This window comes from Clupea harengus, chromosome 13 (assembly GCF_900700415.2).
Source record: "Clupea harengus chromosome 13, Ch_v2.0.2, whole genome shotgun sequence".
In the NCBI taxonomy this organism is placed as follows: domain Eukaryota; kingdom Metazoa; phylum Chordata; class Actinopteri; order Clupeiformes; family Clupeidae; genus Clupea; species Clupea harengus.
Genome location: NC_045164.1, coordinates 24864264 through 24886410, shown reverse-complemented (window position 1 = coordinate 24886410; position 22147 = coordinate 24864264). Strand labels below are relative to the sequence as shown.

The following is a 22147-nucleotide window of genomic DNA, read 5'->3' as shown; positions in this document are numbered from 1 at the left end:
GGGCGGGGGTTTCAAGACATCAATAGTGGCGGGGTGAGAAGAATAAACCCCTGCCAAAGCCCTCCTTCACCCTTTTCTGCGGTTATGGTCTGCCGTTTGCAGTGGCTCCAGGGCAGCGAGTCTCACTATAGCTTCACTTTTCAAATAGGAGAGAAAGGCTTTCCGTAGAGTGAATGTCCTCTACGGCTTTTAAATGAGCTCAGCATATGACAGGAGTCTTTCAGAGAAAACAAAAAAGTGCTAAGGGGGCCTTCTCCAAATTAATACCCTATTTCTTTTTAGGGGGAAATTAATTGTTTCGTGTTGTATAAAACCACAAACAGCACATAAATCAAGCGCTCCAGTGGAGAAGGAAGCTCTTTCTTTTCAAAGCCATTTAAATGTGAGTTAGGGCAAGTGGGTGACTCCAAGAGTCCTCCCCATCCCGCCCCCACTGACAAACAACCTTCAGGAGCAGGTGTAGTTTAAGATAGGTCATGAATATGTCTGACACTAATTAAAGGACCACACTATCCAAGTTAAAACTAAATTCATCATTTGGCAGAATCACAGGAAAATATCAAAAAGTGTCTAGTGTATAATAAACAAAAAAAATATGTTTATCTTTATGTATTTGATAGACACTCTTATCCAAAGTGACAAATAGTAATGCATTACAATCTTTATGCTATGTACTGTGCACCAATAAAACTGATAAATATTTTAAACAATGACAATATCATTACACATCACAGTCCCCTTTCGATCTCTATGCATCATGTTACAGTACACTGTTTGCTCACAATCCGTCGCAGTGTGGTAACATCTACCATCAGACAACATTTGAATTACATGTGACCACCTGTGATCACAACAATGAGATATCCATTACTACCTGGCTTACCCCACGATATGAATACAAAGAAAAATAGGACTGCTTCATGGTTTCATGCACAGCCAATCTTTCTGCGTTATATTTCAGAGGCCTTTTTAATCACTGTGGTAATTAGTTGCTACGAATAATTCTGAAGTGTGGTGCTAAAGGAACAATAACACTCAACAAGAGGTGTACTTTCAGAACTCTAATTAATCTTTCTCAAACTGACAAATTATTGTCACCCCATGTGAATTATTTAAAAGGAAGTGGCTTCACTGGAAACCCGAGCATAATTAAATTGCAATAAAATAACATTAGTGCCGACAGGCCATTAGAAGGTGCTGTAATTGACTGCTCCAGGGGTCGTAGTTCAGCTTGCGAAGGTCGCCTGTCATGTCTGTGGCAGAGCCCTGGAAGCACTGGTTTCCCGACAGTAAACCACCTAGGTGTCCAGTTTCCTTTTACATGTCCAGTTCTGTCACTGTGTCTAAGAAAGTAAAACTTTATCGGATCTTGCCAGAGTATTGATTATCTGGATTCATTATATCAAATATATCTGTCGTAATTAAGTATAGCTACAATAAAAATAGTCTAAAATACTTTGAAGATCCATACAATACAAATGAAAAGGATTCATATTGTGCAAACATTATACATCTAAACTGACCCTTAACCTTAAAATATGTGATATTACATCATCATGCAAAAAAAAAAAGAAGCCATTTTTATTCATTAGCTAGGCCTACCCTGAATTTAACTTCTACATGTGGATGATTATTCTTGGTCCCGTTAGGGGCTCAAACTCTGTTGCCATACGCCATCTAGTGGTTCCACGCGAAACACACATCACAAAAACACACTCACCAACTACTTATTATTAAATGACAATGAATACAAATAACCTCATAAGATATTACATTTCACGGAATCATACGTTTACAATAATAATATACCGTAAAATAAAACTCACAATGATGGATTGATAGATTTGTATGTTCTCATTTTAGGCTTACAAACCCACATGTTGTGGCTTTACAATAGCCTTTACAAAACATCGCCTAGTCTACATTAAAGTAACCGTAAAATACATATTAGGCTATCCTTCACCTGCAATTCAGACGTATTTTAGTCCTACACTCTATATATGGTCCTGAACAGCTGAATGCATAATTATACATCCAACTAATTACTTTACATCATAACAACAACAATTAGACTTACAACAACACTGTTCCCTGCTAGGGCTAAATGGGTTCATGTCCCTGTGCCTTAGGCGCGGTGTTCTTTACACAAAAAGTCACGCTCCCGTTACATGGCTCGAAGGAGTGTCATTGCAAAGGATACAATGGCCTCACTCAAACTGGTCGTTTGTCACACTCTCTTCAATGGTTTTCCAACATCGTTGACACAAATGGAGCAACACGATCCTTGAACTTCATGGTTCTTAAAATATTCAACGCAATCAAACATGAATGAGTCAATCTAGCTATTTAAAGTAAAGTAATGCAACTGCTTTGGTCATGGAGAAGCTACAACCAGCTCTGCATTCCATTTGAGTCTAGACAGTGTAGAATGGGCTACACTCACATAACCTAGTATATGTAGGTTATCACATCAAACTGTCAACAGCTCAGGCCTGAATGCTATTAATTTCATGCAATTAAATTAGCTATTGAGTACTTAAGTAGATAACCTGATGGAGGTGAAGACTACTTTTCATTGGTTTTACAGCTGCTGCCTTGATTGCAAAATACTGTGAAAATATCATTCATCCAGTTATTGACTATTAAATTGGTAATTCTAAATTCTTTCCTTAACTTTCTTTTTTTGCCGTCAAACAGAGAAAGCTATGTAGGAACTATTGAATGTGCCAGTCGGACCAATTACCTTGATGCACTCGTGAACTCTCACCCCAGCAGAATTTTCTTTTGTTTTGTTTTAGCTTGCGTTGTTTCAATGAATCAGCTGTATCGTCAGTGGTGTTCTCTGATTGACTATTTATTCATGACCGTTTGAAAAATGGTGTAGATGTTGACACACAGCAAAATGAAAACTTTGATTCAATAGGAAAACGAAGGATTCGGTACAATTGAGAATCCGTGGGAAAATGCTGGGTTGTGTCGTCGGATGCATACTGTGGCAGTTGTCTCGTTTAACTGATTCAGCATATGAAAAGGGTAGAAATCAATCAGCAACTAATACTAGACAGACTGGATTCTGATTTCGACGTCATATCACACAACTGTCTACTACAGGTAACAAATAAACTGTGTTATCTAGCTAGCTATAGCTACATTAGCGGATATTAGCTAGCAAGTTAGCTATAACCTGCCTAATTCACAGCGAGAGAAGCTAGGTATAGATAGCTAGCTGACAGCTTTGTTTAACGTTAGCTGGTTAGCTAGCTAGCCCACAGAAGCCGTAACATAGCAACAGATGATGGCTTGTGTATACCTAGCTTTGATCAGCCAGTGCATGACCAGTTAAAACATTTGACACTAAACTAAGTAGTTAGGCCATGCTGTGTTGTGTATATGTTGGTCCGTTATTGGTCAGTCATGTCAACAGGTAGGCGATTGCCAAGTTTTGTGTGTAACTTTGCCATTATACGCCATGGTCAGTAACTAGAAAACTAGCTATCTGTCTAACGCTATTATATGTAGCATAGCTAACAGTAAATGCCAGTTTAGATTGTTGATGGAGATAGTTGTCAACGGTGCCACTCTATGAATGTCAACACTTAGAGCCTTTTTTCGACGATTCTTCTTTCCCTTACACAGTTGGGTATATAGCCACCTTGGTAGTCAGCTCACTTAAAGCTGACAATATTAGAAAGATATCTGAGCCCCTCCCGATTTTCCAATGGGTGAAGAGAAGCCGGAGACTTTAGATTTCGTGAAAGACTTCCAGGAGTACCTGAGTCAGCAGACGCAACATGTAAACATGATATCAGGGTCTGTCAGCGGCGTCAAGGACGAGCTTCCAGGAGGTAATGGTAATGTTATGGTAACTTCATTATGTGCATGCTAACTTGTATGGTACCAGTAAGTTTTAAGAACAAATAGCACTCGATATTGTACACTGTATCTGTGTATTTTTGATGTTCTCAAAAATGTATCTGCTGTCATGTAACGTCTTAAAATGTTCATAGATATCAGTCAGAATGGTCTGGACCATCCCTCGGTTGATATAACCTTGGATGACAGCTCAGGCATATTAGTGGATGGATTTGAAAGGACCTATGATGGCAAATTGAAATGCCGCTACTGCAACTATGCTACCAGAGGCACAGCCAGGCTTATTGAGCACATCCGCATCCATACAGGTGAGTGAGAGCAGAAAAATAGGCTACTTCAAGACATAGGCAAAGCAAGATAACATCTAAAAGATGAATAATTAGAAGGTGCAAATACTGGTTCTCATCACAGAAAGCAGAGCACATTTGCTCAGACTCTTAATAATTCGTCTATTTCCTACTGTTATACATCACGTGGTTTGGACCTACCTTGTGTTAGATTTAAGCTTGCGATTAATGTTTTCTTTCGCCTGCAATAACCTATGTTTCTTTAGGGTGTGTCATTTACTTTGCCCATAATTCTGTTCATTCTGCAGGTGAGAAACCACACCGATGTCATCTGTGCCCTTTTGCCTCTGCATATGAGCGACACCTAGAGGCCCACATGCGCTCTCACACGGGCGAGAAGCCCTACAAGTGTGAGCTGTGCTCTTTTCGCTGCAGCGACCGTAGCAACCTCTCTCACCACCGCCGCCGGCGCCACAAGCTGCTGCCCATGAAGGGCGCGCGCTCCGCGCTCTCCCACCGCAAGGTGCTGAGCGTTCTGCAGAAGCGCGGTGCCTCACTGGGCTACGGCCGCCGCCTGCTCATCAACCTCAGCCCCCCCTCCATGGTCATGCAGAAGTCCGCCGTCGAGCAGCACCACCTGGCCGACTTTAGCCACGAGCTGCCTTCCCACTCCAGCCTGCACCAGGACGCCTACGACGGCCTGGACAAGGTGCAGCCCTCTGACGGCAGTGGCGGCGGGGAGGCGGGCATGCACCGTGAGCCGCATGACCTGACGATGGACAACCCGCTCAACCAGCTCTCCACGCTGGCCGGCCAGCTGGCCAGTCTGCCGCCCGACGCCCATGGCCCCCCGGAGTCGCCCGGGGCTGAGTCTCTGCCGGACGAGAAGCCGTCCTTCCTGGTGCAGCAGCCGCCGGGGACTCCTGGGGCCGTGTCGGCCAGCATGGCCCAGGCCTCGTCCCCCATGAGCCCTGATCCCCGACCGGCCGCCCACAGCAGCTGCAGCCCCGGCGTGGGTCCCGGCAGCGAGAGAACCAGCACGCCCAGCGGCATCACTAGTCAGCCAGGTACCCCTACCCTGCAGCAGGACCCTCAAATGCTGCAGCACTGCCCTCACTGCCACATCTACTTCCCTGACAACATCCTCTTTACCATCCACATGGGCTGCCACGGCTATGAGAACCCATTCCAGTGCAACATCTGCGGCTACCGCTGCAGGAATCGCTACGACTTTGCCTGCCACTTTGCCCGGGGCCAGCACAAGGAGTGAGCTGTGGCCGGCGACAGCTGCGTCTGTGGGGTGCCTTTCTCACAAGTACTGTCATTTTAGGTGTTGTGCCCAAAACATTCAGAAGTGGAGAGTTATATAGATCCACTGTGAACCTCCTGTACTTTTTCAAATGGTTTGAAATGTAACTTTTTAACCTGTTCTTTGTCACTTTTTATTTATTTTTTTGAAGATTTGTATGAAGTTTTCCTTTTCACAAAGGTGGATAAGATGATAAGCTTTTAGCGAAATACTATATCATATCATGCCGATTTCAGTTTAGTGCTTCTAAGCTTCAGTGAATTTCTGTGTGTGCAGCACAACAGTTATGACAATGTAACTAAACAGTGCCTCCGATGTTTATGATTTCTGGTCGTTCCATTTCGTCATTACCCAGTAAGGCACACCACAGTGTGATGTGGACAGAAGATTACTTAAAAAAAAAAAAGAACTGTTTTCATTATATTAAGGTTAAAACAGTGCTTGGTACAGAGCTTGTATGGTCAAGTTCAGGTTGCTGTTTTTGTTTCCTTTGAGGATGTGGTGGAGTGGTCAGTAGTGTTAATCTGTTTTACATTTCAATAGGAAGAAAACTCAAGTGATGACGTCATGTGGATGTGATTTCAAATCCAGACCTTATTGTAAAGGTTGCCCCCACACCCCCCCACTTCTCGTTCCCTTATTATATAATATCTATTTGCCAAGTACTACCAGAGTTGCCACATGTTGATGTACATGTTAATATTAGTCTATTGTTTAGCAGAGATATGATCTAAACACGTGTGTCCAAATTTCAAACAAATTAATCATGAGCATTGTGTTGATAATATGGATGTTGAATGTCAATAAAGATACAATCTTGTTCAACTAACAGGTATGGCACTTTTAGTGCTATCTTCAGTTAAGTGTCAGAAACTATGTTGGTATCTTGTTGTTCTGTGCTAAGTGATAGATATTATGTCATGTTGAGGCCTTTTTAGATGAAGTCCACTGAAACATTCAAGTTGCACGCTGTAGTCTGCAATATGTTGCACAGATGGAAGAGCAGAAGAAACTCTGGTAAAGACTATTAGCCGGAGTCCAAACATTGAGAACGTACAATTTTGTATGTTGCTTTTTTGAAATGCTTTAATGATTTGACTGAAGTACAAGAATGCTTTTAGATGACATCAGGCCATCTGTATGACATGGTTAGAGATTGGACTGGACATGACTGGTTGGTCATAGCCTGATGAGACGGTGTTGTTACTTCAGGCGTCAGCTAGCACCACATTCTCTTCATGACGCTTTTCGACATCTAAACAAGGAAAAAAGTCAGAGTCTGTCGAGCCAACATCTCATCATAAAGTGTGCATTCAAAACACATGATATATTGTTGTTTACAGAGGATTTGGGGGCAATAAAGTCTTGTTTGACCAAAAGTTTCTGCAAGTCGGGTATTACAGAAACATTGCTTTCTAATATTAATCAGCAGGTGTAATCGAGTGAATGATCAATCTAGATTTGGACCTCTGGCACGTCAAATCTAAGAATTCAGAGTAGAGAGAGAAGTTACGAGCAGAAAGGTTTGCTTTCAAATCCCTAGCAAGCGCCAGCCAATTTCAGTAGCAGATTGTAGTTTTCATCTAACCCTAAAATGCAAAACAAAACCACTTCTTCCTGAGAGGAATGACGGCAGTTTCACTCTAACCTTTCAGCATGATAGGCCCCAGGACCACAGTGGTCATCTTGAGCTCGGAGTCCAGATCTCGAGTCTCGCGGGTGCGGCATCCCTGGCGACAGCGGGAGTTGTAGTCGCTCGCAGGGCAGATTAGGACCTTGCACTGCAAGTACACAGAAGGGTGCGTGCGGAGGAACTTGAAAGCCCGGAAGCGGAAGCGTGCGTAACTCTGATAGCCGCTCGCGTAGGAGTAGTATGTGCTGTCTCTTGGACACCTGGCAGAGGGGAAAGTCGTCATAGCAGCATTAAGTGTTCTGTCACCACCCTGGTCATAGAAAGGACAATACAGAGAAATGTTTAGAAACCATTTCCAACGTTCCTACCCATTGGCCAGTAGATAGTGGGAGCGTTGGTAGTTGTAGTCAAGCGGGTTTGGTGAGGCCACACATGTGTCCAGGAAGAGGACGAGGCTGCGGTCGTCTTTCCCTAGTCTGACTTGAACATACATGTACTCATTAAGAGAGACATAGTAGGGATCATTATAGATTTGCTGGTAGAAATTGGAAGAGGTGTAAAAGGCCATGGTGGTGTTGAAACGCCCTGTTCCAGTGACGTTAAAATTCAGTCGATCATGTGCCACATACATAATCTGTGATATGGAATCCTTTTCCATGTGACAGGCAACAGACAAAAAGAACTGAGGCAGGTATGTGATCTCTGCGGAGTTATTTGGGTAGGTGCGAACATCATTATTGTATATCACCCCGCCATTTTGGATCTGAAATGGAAAAGAAGGGAATAGATGTGGTCAGCAAATGCCCAGTGGTTTATCTCAAAGTCCAGGCATGGATTTTTACCTAAATGTATTTTGTATGCTGTGTATAATGTGTCAGTGTGAAGGCTGACACAAACTTTTATGAAAATACTGTCTACGTAGTAATATGCAATGTTCCGTGCACCTGGAACTCAGTAACCAGGACTATGTTTCACCGGCAGGGCACAATCACATGAAGAATAGACCTTCACAGTGCAGTAAGTTGCTCCACGTAATGAATGTAAAGTACTGTGATTGTCTGGTGCTATTTTCTATTAACTTGAACCTATTTTTTGGGGGGTGGATGAAGTCTCAGCAATGTTTTCATCCATATAATGAGTAATTAACCTTGCTGTTTAATGACATCTTTTTTAATGGTGCACAGTGGACATTTAAACTCTTGCCTGTTAACAGCCCAACTTATTTGTGATAATAGGTGTCAGTACTCAGTACCTTTCTTGTAGTTCCACAACGATTTAGCGGGAATCTGAATATCACCTCGTAACTGTTGATGGATGGCCGGCAGTACAGGTCATTGACATAAAGATCATTACCACTGAATCCCTCAGAGCTTAGGAAGGATCTGGAAACGGTAATGGTCATGTTGTCCAACGAACATTCAACACGGCCTGAAAAAAAAAATCAGACCACACGCTCAACAATATTCATTTAAGATTAATACCCTATCCTTCCTCCCTTAGCTACAAAAACATGTGTACCACAAAATCTCTTGAAAATAAGGAGCTAGTTTTTTGGGGGTAGTTTTGAACCCACACTGGTAACATCTCAACAATCAACAAACAAAAATGATGGATGCTGGACGGCCCTTAATATTTTTTTTGTAACAATACATGACTCTGATTGATGGGATAACCACCTGAGGTGTGTCTCTGTACAGTCTGCAAATAAGCATTACCCTGTGAGAGTTACCTTTACTGGCTGACAGCGAGCTAATGAATTCTGCCCGGAAGCCACGCCTCCCTCCTGAACTGTCGCTTTTGAAGACCACGGTCATGTCGCTGGAGGAGGAGTGGAAGGTATCCAGAGAGGAGTTGTGGCAGAGCTGACCCAGCTGACTGTAGTATACCGAGGGGCCGTCATACACGGTGATGTAGTCACAGTCACAGCAGCGATCCAGCCTGAAGAAAACAGACAGAGGTGGCTATAAGAAGGCTTCAGCTTATGTGAATGAAGAACCCTCCCCCCATGTCATCTGCTACTGTGAACATCATTCTGTTTCCGGGACATAGACTCAGACTTTAACCAGCCTAGGCACAACGGATGAGATTTAAACTGAGGAAAATGGGAAAATACAAAGACTAATATCCTCACTCACTCCAGGTCTGCAAATGTCAGGAGGATCCTCTGCCCAGAGGGAGCGGACAGCCTCCACACACAGCGGGCATTGTCATGATAGTAGTTTGGATAGTAGGGGCTGGAGAAAGATCCAGAACCACTAAGGTACCCTCCACATGGAGGATAGGTTACTAAAAGTAAAACAACAAGCTGATGAATGATGGTTAATCATTAAGCCCACATGCCTTAGAAATGAAATGCCCTATGCCAATGCGGTTATGTGCTCTACACATTGTCACTGATGTATTATGTGAAGGGAGTGGGAAATAATAACATGTAATACCTGTCGTAGCCTCCTGTGTTGTTTGATAGCAGTAGTCTTGGGAAACACACACACAGGCACACACACACACAGAGAGAGAGAGATAAAGAGAGATTAACTTCAGAGCACTATTGTATGTATTGCTTCGAAGCAGTTCAATTCGACAGGTGTTTGACTTACCATTGTAGTCACTACAGCAGTTCCCATAGCGTTGACAGGAACTTGTGCAGGAGCAGCTACCAAAGTTGTAGCCACAGTTGTACCTACATGAGTAGTAACTACCTACAAGACAAAAAGATTGGCAACATTATAAAATTAAACTTAAAATGGAACAATATTATTCAAACATTAAAATAGGGGTTATACTTGTCTTGGGTGTGGGTGTCGATGCACCAGTACAGTAGCCTTGATAAGGTCAAAGGTCAAATAGAGAGATGGAATAAAAGAGAGAAAGATTATTGTCAGTACTATATGAATAACTAGCAAGAAGATGATATCTTGAAACTTGTTTCTCTTACCATAATAGTCATGGCAGCAGTTTCCATAGCGCTGACAGGAACTTGCGCAGGAACAGCTGCCAAAGTTGTAGCCACAGTTATACCTACAGGAGTACCTATCTACAATGCAGGAGATCACATCACAGAAAATAACCATTTATGCACAGTTTTGTTTGTCTGAGCCCATATTACATAATACATTTCATCGCTTGATTATTTGTGATTTAATTGTTGATTTGCCGAAACAACATATTGCACACAGTGCTGTAAACTAAAGCTGTTGCTATAGTTAATTGCTGGATGGGCCATCTGGGTAAAAAGAAAGGAAGATAAAATAAAAAATAAAGTGATAGGCAGATTGAAAGAAAGAAGGAAAAAAGAAAGAAGGTCAAAGTGATAGGCAGGAAAAAAAGAAGGGAAGAAAGATAGCAGGGCAAATATTGATCTGTGTACCCAGGTAATAATTCCCTCAAGGGATAGATGAAGTTCTTTTTAAAGAGGACGTATTATGCTCATTCTCAATGTTCATAATTCTGTTGATGGGGTCTACTAGAATAGATTTACATGCTTCAATGTTCCAAAAACATTATTTTTCTCATATTGTACATCTCTGTTCATCCTGTCACCCTCTGTCTTTTAGAGCTCCTGTGTACTACGGTGTTCATATTAGGACATCCTCAGATCTCAGACTCAGGTGTCAGACTCAAACGAAAAGGCGTCAGGTCTCAGACCAAAAGTAGTCAGACTCAGGCGAAACGGCTTCAGTCTCAGAAAAACCTCTGTCATCCTCACACAAAACGTTGTCAAACCAAACGGCGTCATCCTCACACAAAACTTTGTCAAACCAAACGGCGTCATCCTCACATAAAACTTTTTCAAACCAAACGGCGTCATCCTCACACAAAACTTTGTCAAACCAAACGGCGTCATCCTCACACAAAACTTTGTCAAACCAAACGCCGTCATCCTCACACACAACTGTGTCAAACCAAACGGCGTCATCCTCACACAAAACTGTGTCAAACCAAACGCCGTCATCCTCACACAAAACTGTGTCAAACCAAACGGCGTCATCCTCACACAAAACTGTGTCAAACCAAACGGCGTCATCCTCACACAAAACTGTGTCAAACCAAACGGCGTCATCCTACCACAAAACTGTGTCAAACCAAACGGCGTCATCCTCACATAAAACTTTGTCAAACCAAACGCCGTCATTCTCAGCAGAACTTTGTTAGAAAAAAAGTTGTCAGAGCTAGATGAGGGAGCTGTTGACTAGCTTTCTGAATGAGCTAAAGTAGCAGCTTTTACAGTGAATACCGTTGTGGTGTTTCTGTTAACTGGTACAGCAAGAAAACTTACTTTTGATATAATACGAAATAGTTGTTTTCTGCAAGCTAGTTCACTCGTTTCCTTCATGGTATACGTTAATGGCGATTGTGTTGTTTAGTTTGACTTCATTTTGTCTGAGTCTGAGATCTGAGTGGAGTTTGGTTGTAGTATCCATGACAACCGGAGGACTAAACATGACTTTACTTTACACAAGCTAGCGAAGTTAGGTTAGCGACAAGTGGAGGCATTCATTCTTCAGCAAAGTCGGCAACCGGGGGACTAAACATGGGTTTACTTTACACGAGTGAACTAGCTTGCAGAAAACAACTATTTCGTATTATATCAAAAGTAAGTTTTCTTGCTGTACCAGTTAACAGAAACACCACCGCGGTATTCACTGTAAAAGCTGCTACTTTAGCTCATTCAGAAAGCTAGTCAACAGCTCCCTCATCTAGCTCTGACAACTTTTTTTCTAACAAAGTTCTGCTGAGAATGACGGCGTTTGGTTTGACAACGTTTTTTGTGAGGATGACGGCGTTTGGTTTGACAAAGTTGTGTGTGAGGATGACGCCGTTTGGTTTGACAAAGTTTTGTGTGAGGATGACGGCGTTTGGTTTGACAAAGTTTTGTGTGAGGATGACGCCGTTTGGTTTAACAACGTTTTGTGTGAGGATGACGGCGTTTGGTTTGACAAAGTTTTATGTGAGGATGACGGCGTTTGGTTTGACAAAGTTTTGTGTGAGGATGACAGAGGTTTTTCTGAGACTGAAGCCGTTTCAGCTGAGTCTGACTACTTTTGGTCTGAGACCTGACGCCTTTTCGTTTGAGTCTGACACCTGAGTCTGAGATCTGAGGATGTCCTAATATGAACACCGTACCTGTGTCTGTAAGCGCCCCACCCTATGAGCCCAAAGTGCTTTGATTGGTCAGCTAGGTGGACAATAAGGATTGTATTACGAGATTGCATCATCAAGGGAACTCCAACAAAGCATTTAAGGCAGCTAAGAGTAGGTGCTTTCTGTGGGAGAGAGTTACTCCCTCTGGCGTGTACTCTGGGATTTGTAGTTTTGCAGACCGTTTACATGTACAAAGAGATATATAACAAACTAAAAAGAAAGGGAAAAAACATAAGAGTTCCTCTTTAAAGAGTGGCCGATTCCTGTTATTATGAACAAAATGTTTAGTCATTTAACAAAATAAAGGAGATGTACAAAAACAGTTACTAGTGAATTACTATCATCATATGAAATATGATTATATATCTCTACATAATATTAAACAGAAATGTTCATCTGTGGCACCTGAAATGTTTATTGAAGTAATGCTTTTGCATATCTGTATTTCTACACTTTTAGTGACTTACCCTCATAAGAGTACTCAGCATAGAATCCTGAACTAGTTCCAGAGGAGTCAGTTTTGAAAACGACTGTCATATCATTTCCGATGGAGTTGACCACACTGTTGTTTCGATTACCGCACATTTTTGCGAGGAGTGGGGAGGAGGTTGTAGGGCCATTATAGACACTGACGGAATCATAGGCACAGTTTTGATGATTCTCCAAGCTGTGTAGGGGTTCAAAGGAGAGGAGGAAGTCACAAATCGGTGATGAGGCTGTACATTAAAATGACCAAGAGCAGTCACTTTTAAGAGTATGGAGGAATAGGACATGGTAGAAATACTTTTGAAAGTAAAACAAAATGGGGAAACAAAAATAAGGTAACTTATTTAAAATCAGTACTGTCAACTAGTTCATCTGTAGATTGAAGTCGCTGAGTTTCCACTAATATTTTAAAGTGGTATTGTTATCAATTACCTTACAGGACGATGTAATATTTCACTACACAGTACTCATGTATGAATTACAGTCAAAATAAACTTTACTCTGCATTTGATATGCAACATTGCAAATGTAAAAGGTTTAACTGAGAAAAAAAGCTTTCACCTGAGGTTCTGAAAATTGATAGTTATGACACCATTGCCCATGGCCATGATTCGCCATGTGCAGTTAATGTTGTTGGGGTAGTGGTCAGGATAGTTGAGGCTGGAAAACTCTCCTTGAGATTGGGTTAAGTACCCACCGCAAGATTTTGTGACTAAAAAAGACAGCAAAAAGAAAACATAAACATATACATTGAATAAGTGACATATTTTGATCCCACCATGGCAGAGGCAAAATCTCAGAATGACTAAAGTCTCTGAGACTTAAGTGTCAAGAAACCTTATACCTGTCCTTACTTCTTTCTTCTTTCCTTAATTACTACTTAAACCTTTCCTCCCTTCCTTCCTAAACTATAGTCAAAGTAAAATTATTAGAAAGATTAGAAGAAAGAGACTTAGAGATAGAAAGAGGTAGCACAGATATTTAGATAGATAGATGTTGTTTCTAACACAGTGTAGTTGGCATAATGCTGTAGAGCTGTAAAATAGAAATGGAATGAAACTGTTGACACTCACTCCCATCAGCATCAGTAGTCAAATTGCGCACAGTTGTCGTGTGACCTGAAAGTTCACACAGCGGTGTTACTGGTGATATGTCCTCTACAGAAGACTATAGTCACATTACCTCAAAAGAAGGAAAACCACATTCACCCCAGGAGAAGGAACAAGAGTTGTGCCTCACAGATATCACATTTAGTAAATTATTTGGTAGCCTAAACTTTAAGGAAAGTGGGTTTGCTCTTGCACAAGAGTGGGCACTGTGTCAGTTACGTCTCTGTAATTTGTAACTTTTCCGATAGAGCAATGCAAGTATTATAGACGTCTATACACTACATGAGACAAATCAGTGTGTTTAGCCTTCTATCAATAAGGAAAATGAAGAACATAGTTAACATAACAAACCAAAAAAGAATGAGGGAACCCACCTTGTGCACTGACCACAGCGCAAAGGAACAGAGCAGAAGAATCACTGATCTCATCTCCATGTTTCTCCTCAGCTCAGATGTGTCCTGAAGGGCCCCTGTGTCAGGCCTTATATGCCCAGCTTCAGACCTCAAGGGCATGGCCCTTCCTTCTGGCAGTCATAAACCCACTGACTATGACATGTGCAAAACTGTGTGAGCCATTTACTGTGGGAAATTCACATGTGCTGCATTGAAGTAAAGCAATGAACTGTGTAAGAGATAAGGCATCCTCAGATGTTTGGACATGACGGGATGGGGAAGAGCAGGGGAGAGGGGTATAAAGTTGGTGAAATTGAACCTCTTAGACAAATATTATTTTACAAATATTATTTTACAATTCAAGTTTTATCAAGTTCAAACATATTCACAGTTGTAAAAAAACGGTTCTGTGTTTTGCCAAGTGTGCTGTTGCTGCTGTAATTCGCACGGACTCCATGAGTGCGTGACTGATCAAACTGTGTGAAGAAAGGAGCGATGAACTAAGTTTAACATTTTATTCACTATAATATAAAACTATTTGCATGAGGATCTCCTATACTGACTGTGGCTGCAGTTGTGCCAAAATGGCAGACCAGTTTTGGCTTCATTCCTTCATAAAGTAAGTGAAAGATGCCATGCTGTGTGTGCTTTTTACAGTCATTGTGCTCAGTGGCAAACATATGGGCACATTTCCCCAGGGACAGACTCATCCAAGCACTTGCACTATTGTATTGAGAAAAATCTTCACATTTTTCAAATGTGTGCCAGTGCCAGTTGCTCTTTGGTACTTTCCCCCTTGTCTTATTAGTTCTCAGTTGGCCTGGCTGACTATTGTTCAGTATCTCATAGCAGCATCTAAATGATTCCTGTTGACATTCTGCGTAATTAGCGCATGGATGAAAAAACACAATTGTTATTGCTGTGATTGTGAGTGTTTTAAAACTCACTATTGAAATGCAGTGTTTCCATGATCAATGCTTAGCTGGATGACCAGCACAAAAAAAATCATGCACAACTCTGCTTGTTGTCTTTTGGAATGCTTTAATAATTTTGTTGAGGCAAAAGGTTACGGAAAGAAAGAAAGAAATACATGTTCAGTAAGGCATCAGAGTGCTATCATGATGGACATGATTTGTAGGTAGGAAATGATGATAGATTGAATTAGTGATTATTCTGGACTGATGAGAACACTAGTGGTGTCTTCAGGCATCGACCTTAGCCACTTTGTCCTCAAGCTTCTCCACTGCAGACTTCTCCACATCTAAACACAGAAGAGTCAGACTTGGTTCAGTTCATTAATCCTCTAGTAGCTACTGATATGTTCTTGTACATTCTTATATGCATGATATAAATATGCAGTATCTGGTATATATGTATTTGTATTTATTGACAGATACTGTAAGTCCGTAGTCTGCAATGGTCTACCATGTTAACCATATTAACACAAGCATCTAACACTATGCTTAGTGAAGAACAGAATTAGTTTCCCGTTTGTCGGCTGTCATTGCCAGCTTTACTTTCAAACTGGGTTTGACTGTTTCACATCTGGATTTCGGGGACAAAATGAAAATTAATTATGAATTAATTATTATATAAAAAAGGGCATAACTAGTGTTGCCATTTAACCTTTCAGCGTGATAGGCCCCAGCACCATTGTGGCCATCTGGAGCTGAGAGCCCAGGCTTCGAGTCTTGCGGGTGCGGCAACCCTGGCGACAGCGGGAGCTGTAGTCGTTCGCAGGACAGATTAGGACCTTGCACTGCAAGTACACAGAGGGGTGTGCCCGCAGGAACTTGAAAGCCTGGAAGCTGAACCGTGCGTAACTACGTGAACCGCTCACGTGGGTGGAGAACGTGTTGTCTCTCGGACACCTGGCAGAGAATAACAGCGTCAGAATCAGTGTCATTGTATGACCACTGCGGCTGAACACGCTGTGCTGTCACTTGGACACCTGGTAGAAATACTTCATAAACCAACCGTAACGGATTTGGTTTGGCACTTTAATTTCTGTCGCCATATTACCACAGTGGTAAACACTTGGGGCCTCATTTAACCGCAAATAACGCACGGTATTTTGCATCCTATTTATCAAACAAGAACATCGTCGCATCATCTGCGCCTAAAACCGCCCATTAGTGTTATTTAGCGCTCCGCTAAAATAGGGAAGAAAGAGCCTACGTGTTCCACCATGGATGATGAGCTAAAATTACAATTAGAGCTTTTGGTTGACGAGGTTACAGCAAACTAACCCAGGTAAATATAGAAACTCATAAATATTTCTCCGTTTAGCCCTTCCGTCCACATTAAAAGTTGTGATCACTTTGAATTCGAGACTGTCTTTTATTGGTGAGCTGATTTGGGGAATTAAACTTTTCAGCGAACATTGAGTTTCTGGGTTGCTATGGTTACCCCTCAGGGTGCCTGTGCAGCTTCATATTAACGAGTTTATGTTCACGAGTTCATATTCACACATATTAACATGAGTTAATCACACACAGGCAACTGCAAACTGTTAAGATAGTTCCCTATAGCTAGAGATAGCTAGGATAGTTAATAGCCAGGTTAACTGCTCCATAGCATCCCGTTAAATAGTCTGGTAAGAATACACGACACCCCTTACTTTAAAACGGCGCATTCCAACACTGAAAACCAGGCTTTTCAAAAATGCTGCCCTAGGCAGATACATTTGAAAACTGGAGTAGTAGCGTGGACAGGGCAGGGACAACTGACATTTTTCAGACGTTCGGTTTGCTTGAACTATGGGTGAAAATACGGTTTAAAGTAATTCTGGGTAAAGCGTGGCCGAACAACTAGCTGGTGGGACAATGTTGTAGGCTATGCCTATATTAAATGATATATCAAATATAAACAGTTAAAAAAAAAACACATTTCTGATCACATCGTTTTCATTTAGCAGCTGATATGTCATGCTGAAACACCTCTTGTTTTGTTACTAATACATAATTAGGCGCACTTTACGCATCTCCTCCCATCTCTTTGCGACGAACACCCACTTTCCCTTATACCCTCCCAGCAGCGGTAAATCTAAAGTGCGCCACCTTTGTTAATACGGTTTTAGGTTTTTACCCGCTATTTTACGCCTGAAACGGGAGCAATCCTGTTAGTAAATGAGGCCCTTGGAGAGGAGGGAGGGGGGTGAGAAATGTCTACCCCAGTAGTCTTACCCATTGACCAGTAGATAATAGGCGCGGTAGTCAGCATAGTCATGTGGGTTTGGTGAGGCCACACATGTGTCCAGGAAGAGGACGAGGCTGCTGTCATCTCTCCTTAGGCTTACTTGAACATACATGTACTCATTAAGAGAGACATAGTAGGGACTCTCATAGATTTGCTGGTAGAAACTTCCGGAGGTGAAGAAGGCCATGGTGGTGTTGAAACGCCCAGTTCCAGTGATGTTAAAGTTAGATGTCTCTGATGCCTCATACATTATCTGTGAAACAGAGTCTTTTTCCATGTGGCAGGCAACAGACAACTTGAACCCTGACTGACGTGTGATCACCCCGGAACTGGATCCATGTCCCCGCACGGCATTCTGATAAATGACCCGACCCCTTTCAAACTGAACAGAACGGGGGACAGGGGGAGAGGTCAATGGAAATGATTCAGTTAATATATGCAAAACATCAAACTATATTGTATGCTCCATATATGCACTGTATATCCAAGGTACATGACTAACATTTCTGAAAAAAGACATTGAAAGTTGTAATAGGACTGTTTATATCTGAATGTGGAGTGACATACCTCTCTCACAGTTCCGCAGCGGTTGAGAGGGAAGTTAAACACCACCTGGTAATTGTTGATAGTTGGCCGACAGTGCTCATCATTGATATAAAGATCATGACCACTGTATCCCTGAGAGCTCAGGAAAGATCTTGAAATGACAATGTTCATGTTGTCTGAGGAACACTCAACCCTGCCTATAGAAAGGGTTGAATAAAATATTTCTTTTTATGAAGCTCATAATAGTTATACTTGACATTAGACAGACCTCAGTCATATGATCTTACAGTAGCCAAATGCTCTAAGCTGTATTTCTTTATTTATTTATGATTGTACTTATGTATTTATATGTAATTTATTGATTATATGTATTGTGCATCTTCCATGTGGGCCTTGAGCCTGTAATAAAGTTTAATATAAATACATATAGACACCAGGCATGTGTGTGTGTGTGTGATATGCCACCCTTCAATTTCAACTTGCCACCCCATGTAAAATTTTCTAGACTCGCCACTGTCTTAGACATTTCCGGCATTCTTAAGGTCACTGTTACCTTATGGATTTCATCTAAAAAGACAAACTCAGTCATATGATCTTACAGTAGCCAAATGCTCTAAGCTGTTTTTCTTCAGAGTAGATCACTCTGAAAAATGAGTTTGAGTGGAGAAGGAGAAGTGATGCTGTGCAGTGGCTCATTCAGGACTCCAAGATGTCACTCACCTTTATCAGTTGGCAGGGAGCTAATGAATTCTGCCCGGAAACCACGACTCACTCCTTCACGATCACTACGGAAGACCACGGTCATGTCGCTGGAGGAGGAGTGGAAGGTATCCAGAGAGGAGTTGTGGCAGAGCTGACCCAGCTGACTGTAGCCTACCGAGGGGCCGTCGTACACGGTGATGTAGTCACAGTCACAGCAGCGCTCCAGCCTGAAGAAAACAGACACAGGTGGCTATGAGAAGGCTTCAGCTTATGTGAATGAAGAACCCTCCCCCAGGTCATCTGCTACTGTGAACATCATTCTGTTTTTGGGACATAGACTCAGACTTTAACCAGCCTAGGCATAACGGATGAGATTTAAACTGAGGAAAATGGGAAAATACAAAGACTGATATCCTCACTCACTCCAGGTCTGAAAATGTCAGGAGGATCCTCTGCCCAGAGGGAGCGGACAGCCTCCACACACAGTGGGCATTGTCATGATAGTAGTTTGGATAGTAGGGGCTGGAGAAAGATCCAGAACCACTAAGGTACCCTCCACATTGTGGATTAACATCTGGAACAAAAAATGAGAAATACATACTCTGAATAGTTATCTGTTGACACAGTGTCAACAGTAAAGGACAAAAGGTGGATAGGTAGATTGGGCAGAGGTTAGAGATATGTTAGAGAAAAGTACCAGAGTTTGGACAAGGGTTGAGGTTGTTTTTTCTGAATATTTGGTAAATAGGTACTTATTCCATACATGCATTATTAAAATTAAGTTTTCCCAGAGGCATTAATATTGACCTGCAGGTTAACTGGTCATGTACACTATACATACAGTACTTATGAACACCCAGCTAAGTAGTATTAGCAATCATTTTAAATGTTATGTTATGGGATCACTCTGAAAGGACTATGCAATACTTGTTGTAGCTGTTTCTGCTGTTGTTGTACTGTAGCAGTAATCTGGAGAGAGGGAATAAAACAGAAAATATTGATTAATTCCAAAATGGCACCTTTGTATTATTTCCAAGAATCAGAGAGCCACCAGAAGACCAGAGAAGTGGTTAGATTACTGTAGTAGTCATGACAGCAGTTTCCATAGCGCTGACAGGAACTTGTGCAGGAGCAGCTGCCAAAGTTGTAGCCACAGTTGTACCTACAGGAGGTATGGCCGGCTGCAAGACAGAAAATTACATACCTTATAGCAGTGGTTCCCAAACTTTTTACAGTCCCGTACCCCTTCAGACATTTAATCTCCAGCTGCATACCCCCCCCCCCCCCGTTGAAAAAAAAAAGTTTTCCTTTTCACCTATTACTTTAATTCCGTTTGAATCCGTTTCGGCTCATTTTGTTCACCCAGAGGTAGATTGATGGCTTAAAATGAGTGAATAATATGTGCCACAAGTGACCCAAACCTTCTAAGGTTGTTGTTTGCCAGCCATCAACAGAACAGAAGACTAAAAAAACATTATTTGCAGGCGATTGGGAAGATGAGCGAATTCATTTGACAGGCTAAGGAGGTCTGTGTTGAATAGGGGGGCGTGGCCGGAGCGGCCGAACCATTTTCTCAGTGGTTTTGTTTTCTAATTAATGCTTGTTCATCGTTGCGATCGTTGTTGTGTTTATAAGAAAGAAATACAGCCTTGCAGGACAAAATACAGGGGAATTTGGGCGATTTTGATGCACAAAATGATGTTTCTGTCTGAAAGTTGCAATTCTGTTTCAAACGGTACATTCTGCGAATTCCGTCCGTTTTCTGTTATTGCGGAAATTTTCTCCCCGCGTACCCCCTGAACCACTTCGGTTCAAGAGGCAGATGCAAGGCTGCGTCACAGGAGCCTGGTGGGAGTGGTCACACGAGGTCGAGCAGGGCTAGGATCCTCTCCAACTCCCCAAATGAACACCAGGGGGAAGGAAGGGCGACGACTTGTTCAGGAGGACGTGAAAGCAGCAGTGGAGGAGACGAGAACCTGCAAGGCAATGGGAATGAAGCAACAGGGAGCTTGGACAAGGTGGGAGAATGCGGTTGAAAGGAAAGCGACCTGGGCTGAGCTTTGGAAAGCAGGGCCTCACCGCATCAAATTCCTCATCCAGGCAGTGTATGACGTGCTCCCAAGCCCGTCAAATCTGCACATATGGGGCATAGCAGAGACACCAGCATGCCCACTGTGTTCCAAGCGAGGAACCCTGGAACACACCCTCAGTTGCTGTACAAGGGCACTAGGAGATGGTCGGTACAGGTGGAGGCATAACCAAGTCCTCAAGACCATCAGCGCAGGACTGGCGTGGGCAAAGCAGTTCCGACCCTCCAAGAAAACCATCACCTTTGTCAGAACTGGGGACAAGCCAACTCCTGCCAGAAGAACATCATCTGCAGGCATCCTGACGTCTGCAAGAGACTGGCAGTTGTTGGTGGACCTTGAACATCAGTTGAAGTTTCCCAGCCATATTGCAGTCACCACCCTGCGACCAGACATTGTCCTTGTGTCTGAGTCCATCAAGCAAGCAGTGCTGCTGGAGCTGACAGTCCTGTGGGAAGATCGCTTGGAAGAAGCCTTTGAGAGGAAGCGCAAGCAGGACTGGTCAGTGACTGCCAGCAGGCTGGATGGAGAGCAAGGTGTTTCCCTGTGGAGGTTGGATGCAGAGGATTTGCAGCCCGTTCCTTGGCCAGAGCCTTCAGTAGTTTAGGCATCGAGGGTGAGAGAAAGAGGAGAGCCATCCGCAGTACCACCGATGCGGCAGAGAGAGCCTCAAGATGGCTGTGGCTCAAAAGAGGGGAGCCATGGAGTCATGGTAGCTAGCTAGCCATCTGGGCACAAGCTGGGGTCTGATCAACCCCGGCTGGGTCACCTGGAGGAGGGCGTATGATGTTGAAAGACCCGAAACGTCCAATGATTGCAGGAACATCACTGAAGATGTGTCCAGATTAGGCATCAGTAGATGTATGTACTGTGAAAGAAATATGCTATATAATTATTATCATGATATGTGTTGTAGTTTGATATTAGTTTGTTTCTTTGTTTCTTTGTTCTTAGTCTGTGAGAAAGGGAGATTTGGAACTCAGAGGTGTCATGAAATGTTTAGGTTAAGACTGATTTATTGTTGTAAGACCCAGAGTCTGGGTTTGGGGGTTTTAGGTAAACATTCTTATCTCTGGGAACCAAAGACGAGATGGTACAACCATGGGAGTGTCATGTATGAACTGTGAACATCTTCTTGGGTTAAGTGCAGATATCCTAAAGTGTATCCCAGAATCCTGTCTGCCATCCTGTGTAAACATTGGATTTTCAATAAAGAGACTTGTTTCCGCATAGCACGTCAGAGAGACCCTGGTCGAGGTGTCTGCTCTCCGCCGGACACGGCGTAAACAAGTCCAGTTCACTTCCATGCTGGGTTGTGTCTTTAATCTGCTAGTTAACTGTTTAGGGTAATTTCCCTGACATGTACACATACATATCAAAGTA

General features: G+C 42.6%; 3 protein-coding genes and 1 long non-coding RNA gene across 5 annotated transcripts in view; 1 reads left to right on the top strand and 3 right to left on the bottom strand.

Annotated features, from left to right (window-relative positions):
- Nucleotides 1-634: 634 nt before the first annotated feature.
- On the bottom strand, nucleotides 635-2624 carry LOC116223249. The gene is made up of 3 exons (XR_004164993.2): nucleotides 2550-2624; nucleotides 2201-2299; nucleotides 635-1331 (listed from the first exon to the last, which is right to left on the bottom strand). It is a non-coding gene; the product is annotated as an uncharacterized LOC116223249 (long non-coding RNA).
- A 120-nt stretch (nucleotides 2625-2744) lies between these two features.
- On the top strand, nucleotides 2745-6298 carry ikzf5 (IKAROS family zinc finger 5). Of its 2 annotated transcripts, XM_012828208.3 has the most exons (4): nucleotides 2745-3111; nucleotides 3637-3845; nucleotides 4008-4181; nucleotides 4469-6298. In XM_012828208.3, the coding sequence occupies exons 2-4, from the start codon at nucleotides 3719-3721 to the stop codon at nucleotides 5428-5430; spliced, it is 1263 nt and encodes a 420-aa protein (XP_012683662.1). In that variant the 5' UTR covers nucleotides 2745-3111; nucleotides 3637-3718; the 3' UTR covers nucleotides 5431-6298. The 2 variants fall into 2 exon arrangements, with proteins under 2 accessions (XP_012683662.1, XP_031435154.1); XM_031579294.2 differs by having other exon boundaries at nucleotides 2745-3845.
- Nucleotides 6299-6533: 235 nt separating this feature from the next.
- LOC105900816 (deleted in malignant brain tumors 1 protein-like) lies at nucleotides 6534-14297 on the bottom strand. Its single transcript, XM_031579292.1, has 14 exons — nucleotides 14214-14297; nucleotides 13804-13848; nucleotides 13292-13442; nucleotides 12712-12911; nucleotides 10038-10136; nucleotides 9886-9924; nucleotides 9700-9801; nucleotides 9541-9576; nucleotides 9238-9388; nucleotides 8832-9040; nucleotides 8355-8530; nucleotides 7471-7865; nucleotides 7118-7362; nucleotides 6534-6724 (listed from the first exon to the last, which is right to left on the bottom strand). The coding sequence occupies exons 3-14, from the start codon at nucleotides 13336-13338 to the stop codon at nucleotides 6678-6680; spliced, it is 1746 nt and encodes a 581-aa protein (XP_031435152.1). The 5' UTR covers nucleotides 13339-13442; nucleotides 13804-13848; nucleotides 14214-14297; the 3' UTR covers nucleotides 6534-6677.
- Nucleotides 14298-15345: 1048 nt separating this feature from the next.
- LOC105900815 (deleted in malignant brain tumors 1 protein) overlaps nucleotides 15346-22147 on the bottom strand; it is a 120882-nt gene continuing 114080 nt past the window's right edge. The window contains exons 5-11 of the mRNA XM_031579293.2: nucleotides 19605-19646; nucleotides 19101-19251; nucleotides 18696-18904; nucleotides 17997-18172; nucleotides 17417-17811; nucleotides 15858-16102; nucleotides 15346-15492 (exon numbers count right to left, since the gene is read on the bottom strand). Coding sequence (XP_031435153.1) covers nucleotides 15434-15492; nucleotides 15858-16102; nucleotides 17417-17811; nucleotides 17997-18172; nucleotides 18696-18904; nucleotides 19101-19251; nucleotides 19605-19646 — 1277 coding nt within the window. The 3' untranslated portion in view covers nucleotides 15346-15433. The remainder of the gene's footprint in view (nucleotides 15493-15857; nucleotides 16103-17416; nucleotides 17812-17996; nucleotides 18173-18695; nucleotides 18905-19100; nucleotides 19252-19604; nucleotides 19647-22147) is intronic.

Coding starts and splice junctions, on each gene's coding strand:
- ikzf5 (XM_012828208.3), top strand. CDS start 3,719: ATGGGTGAAGAGAAGCCGGAGACTTTAGATTTCGTGAAAGACTTCCAG. Junction 3,846..4,007: donor CAAGGACGAGCTTCCAGGAG/GTAATGGTAATG, acceptor AAATGTTCATAG/ATATCAGTCAGAATGGTCTG. Junction 4,182..4,468: donor GCACATCCGCATCCATACAG/GTGAGTGAGAGC, acceptor TTCATTCTGCAG/GTGAGAAACCACACCGATGT.
- LOC105900816 (XM_031579292.1), bottom strand. CDS start 13,338: ATGGCCATGGGCAATGGTGTCATAACTATCAATTTTCAGAACCTCAG. Junction 12,912..13,291: donor ATCAATTTTCAGAACCTCAG/GTGAAAGCTTTT, acceptor ACCCCTACACAG/CTTGGAGAATCATCAAAACT. Junction 6,725..7,117: donor GGGGCCTATCATGCTGAAAG/GTTAGAGTGAAA, acceptor TTCCTTGTTTAG/ATGTCGAAAAGCGTCATGAA.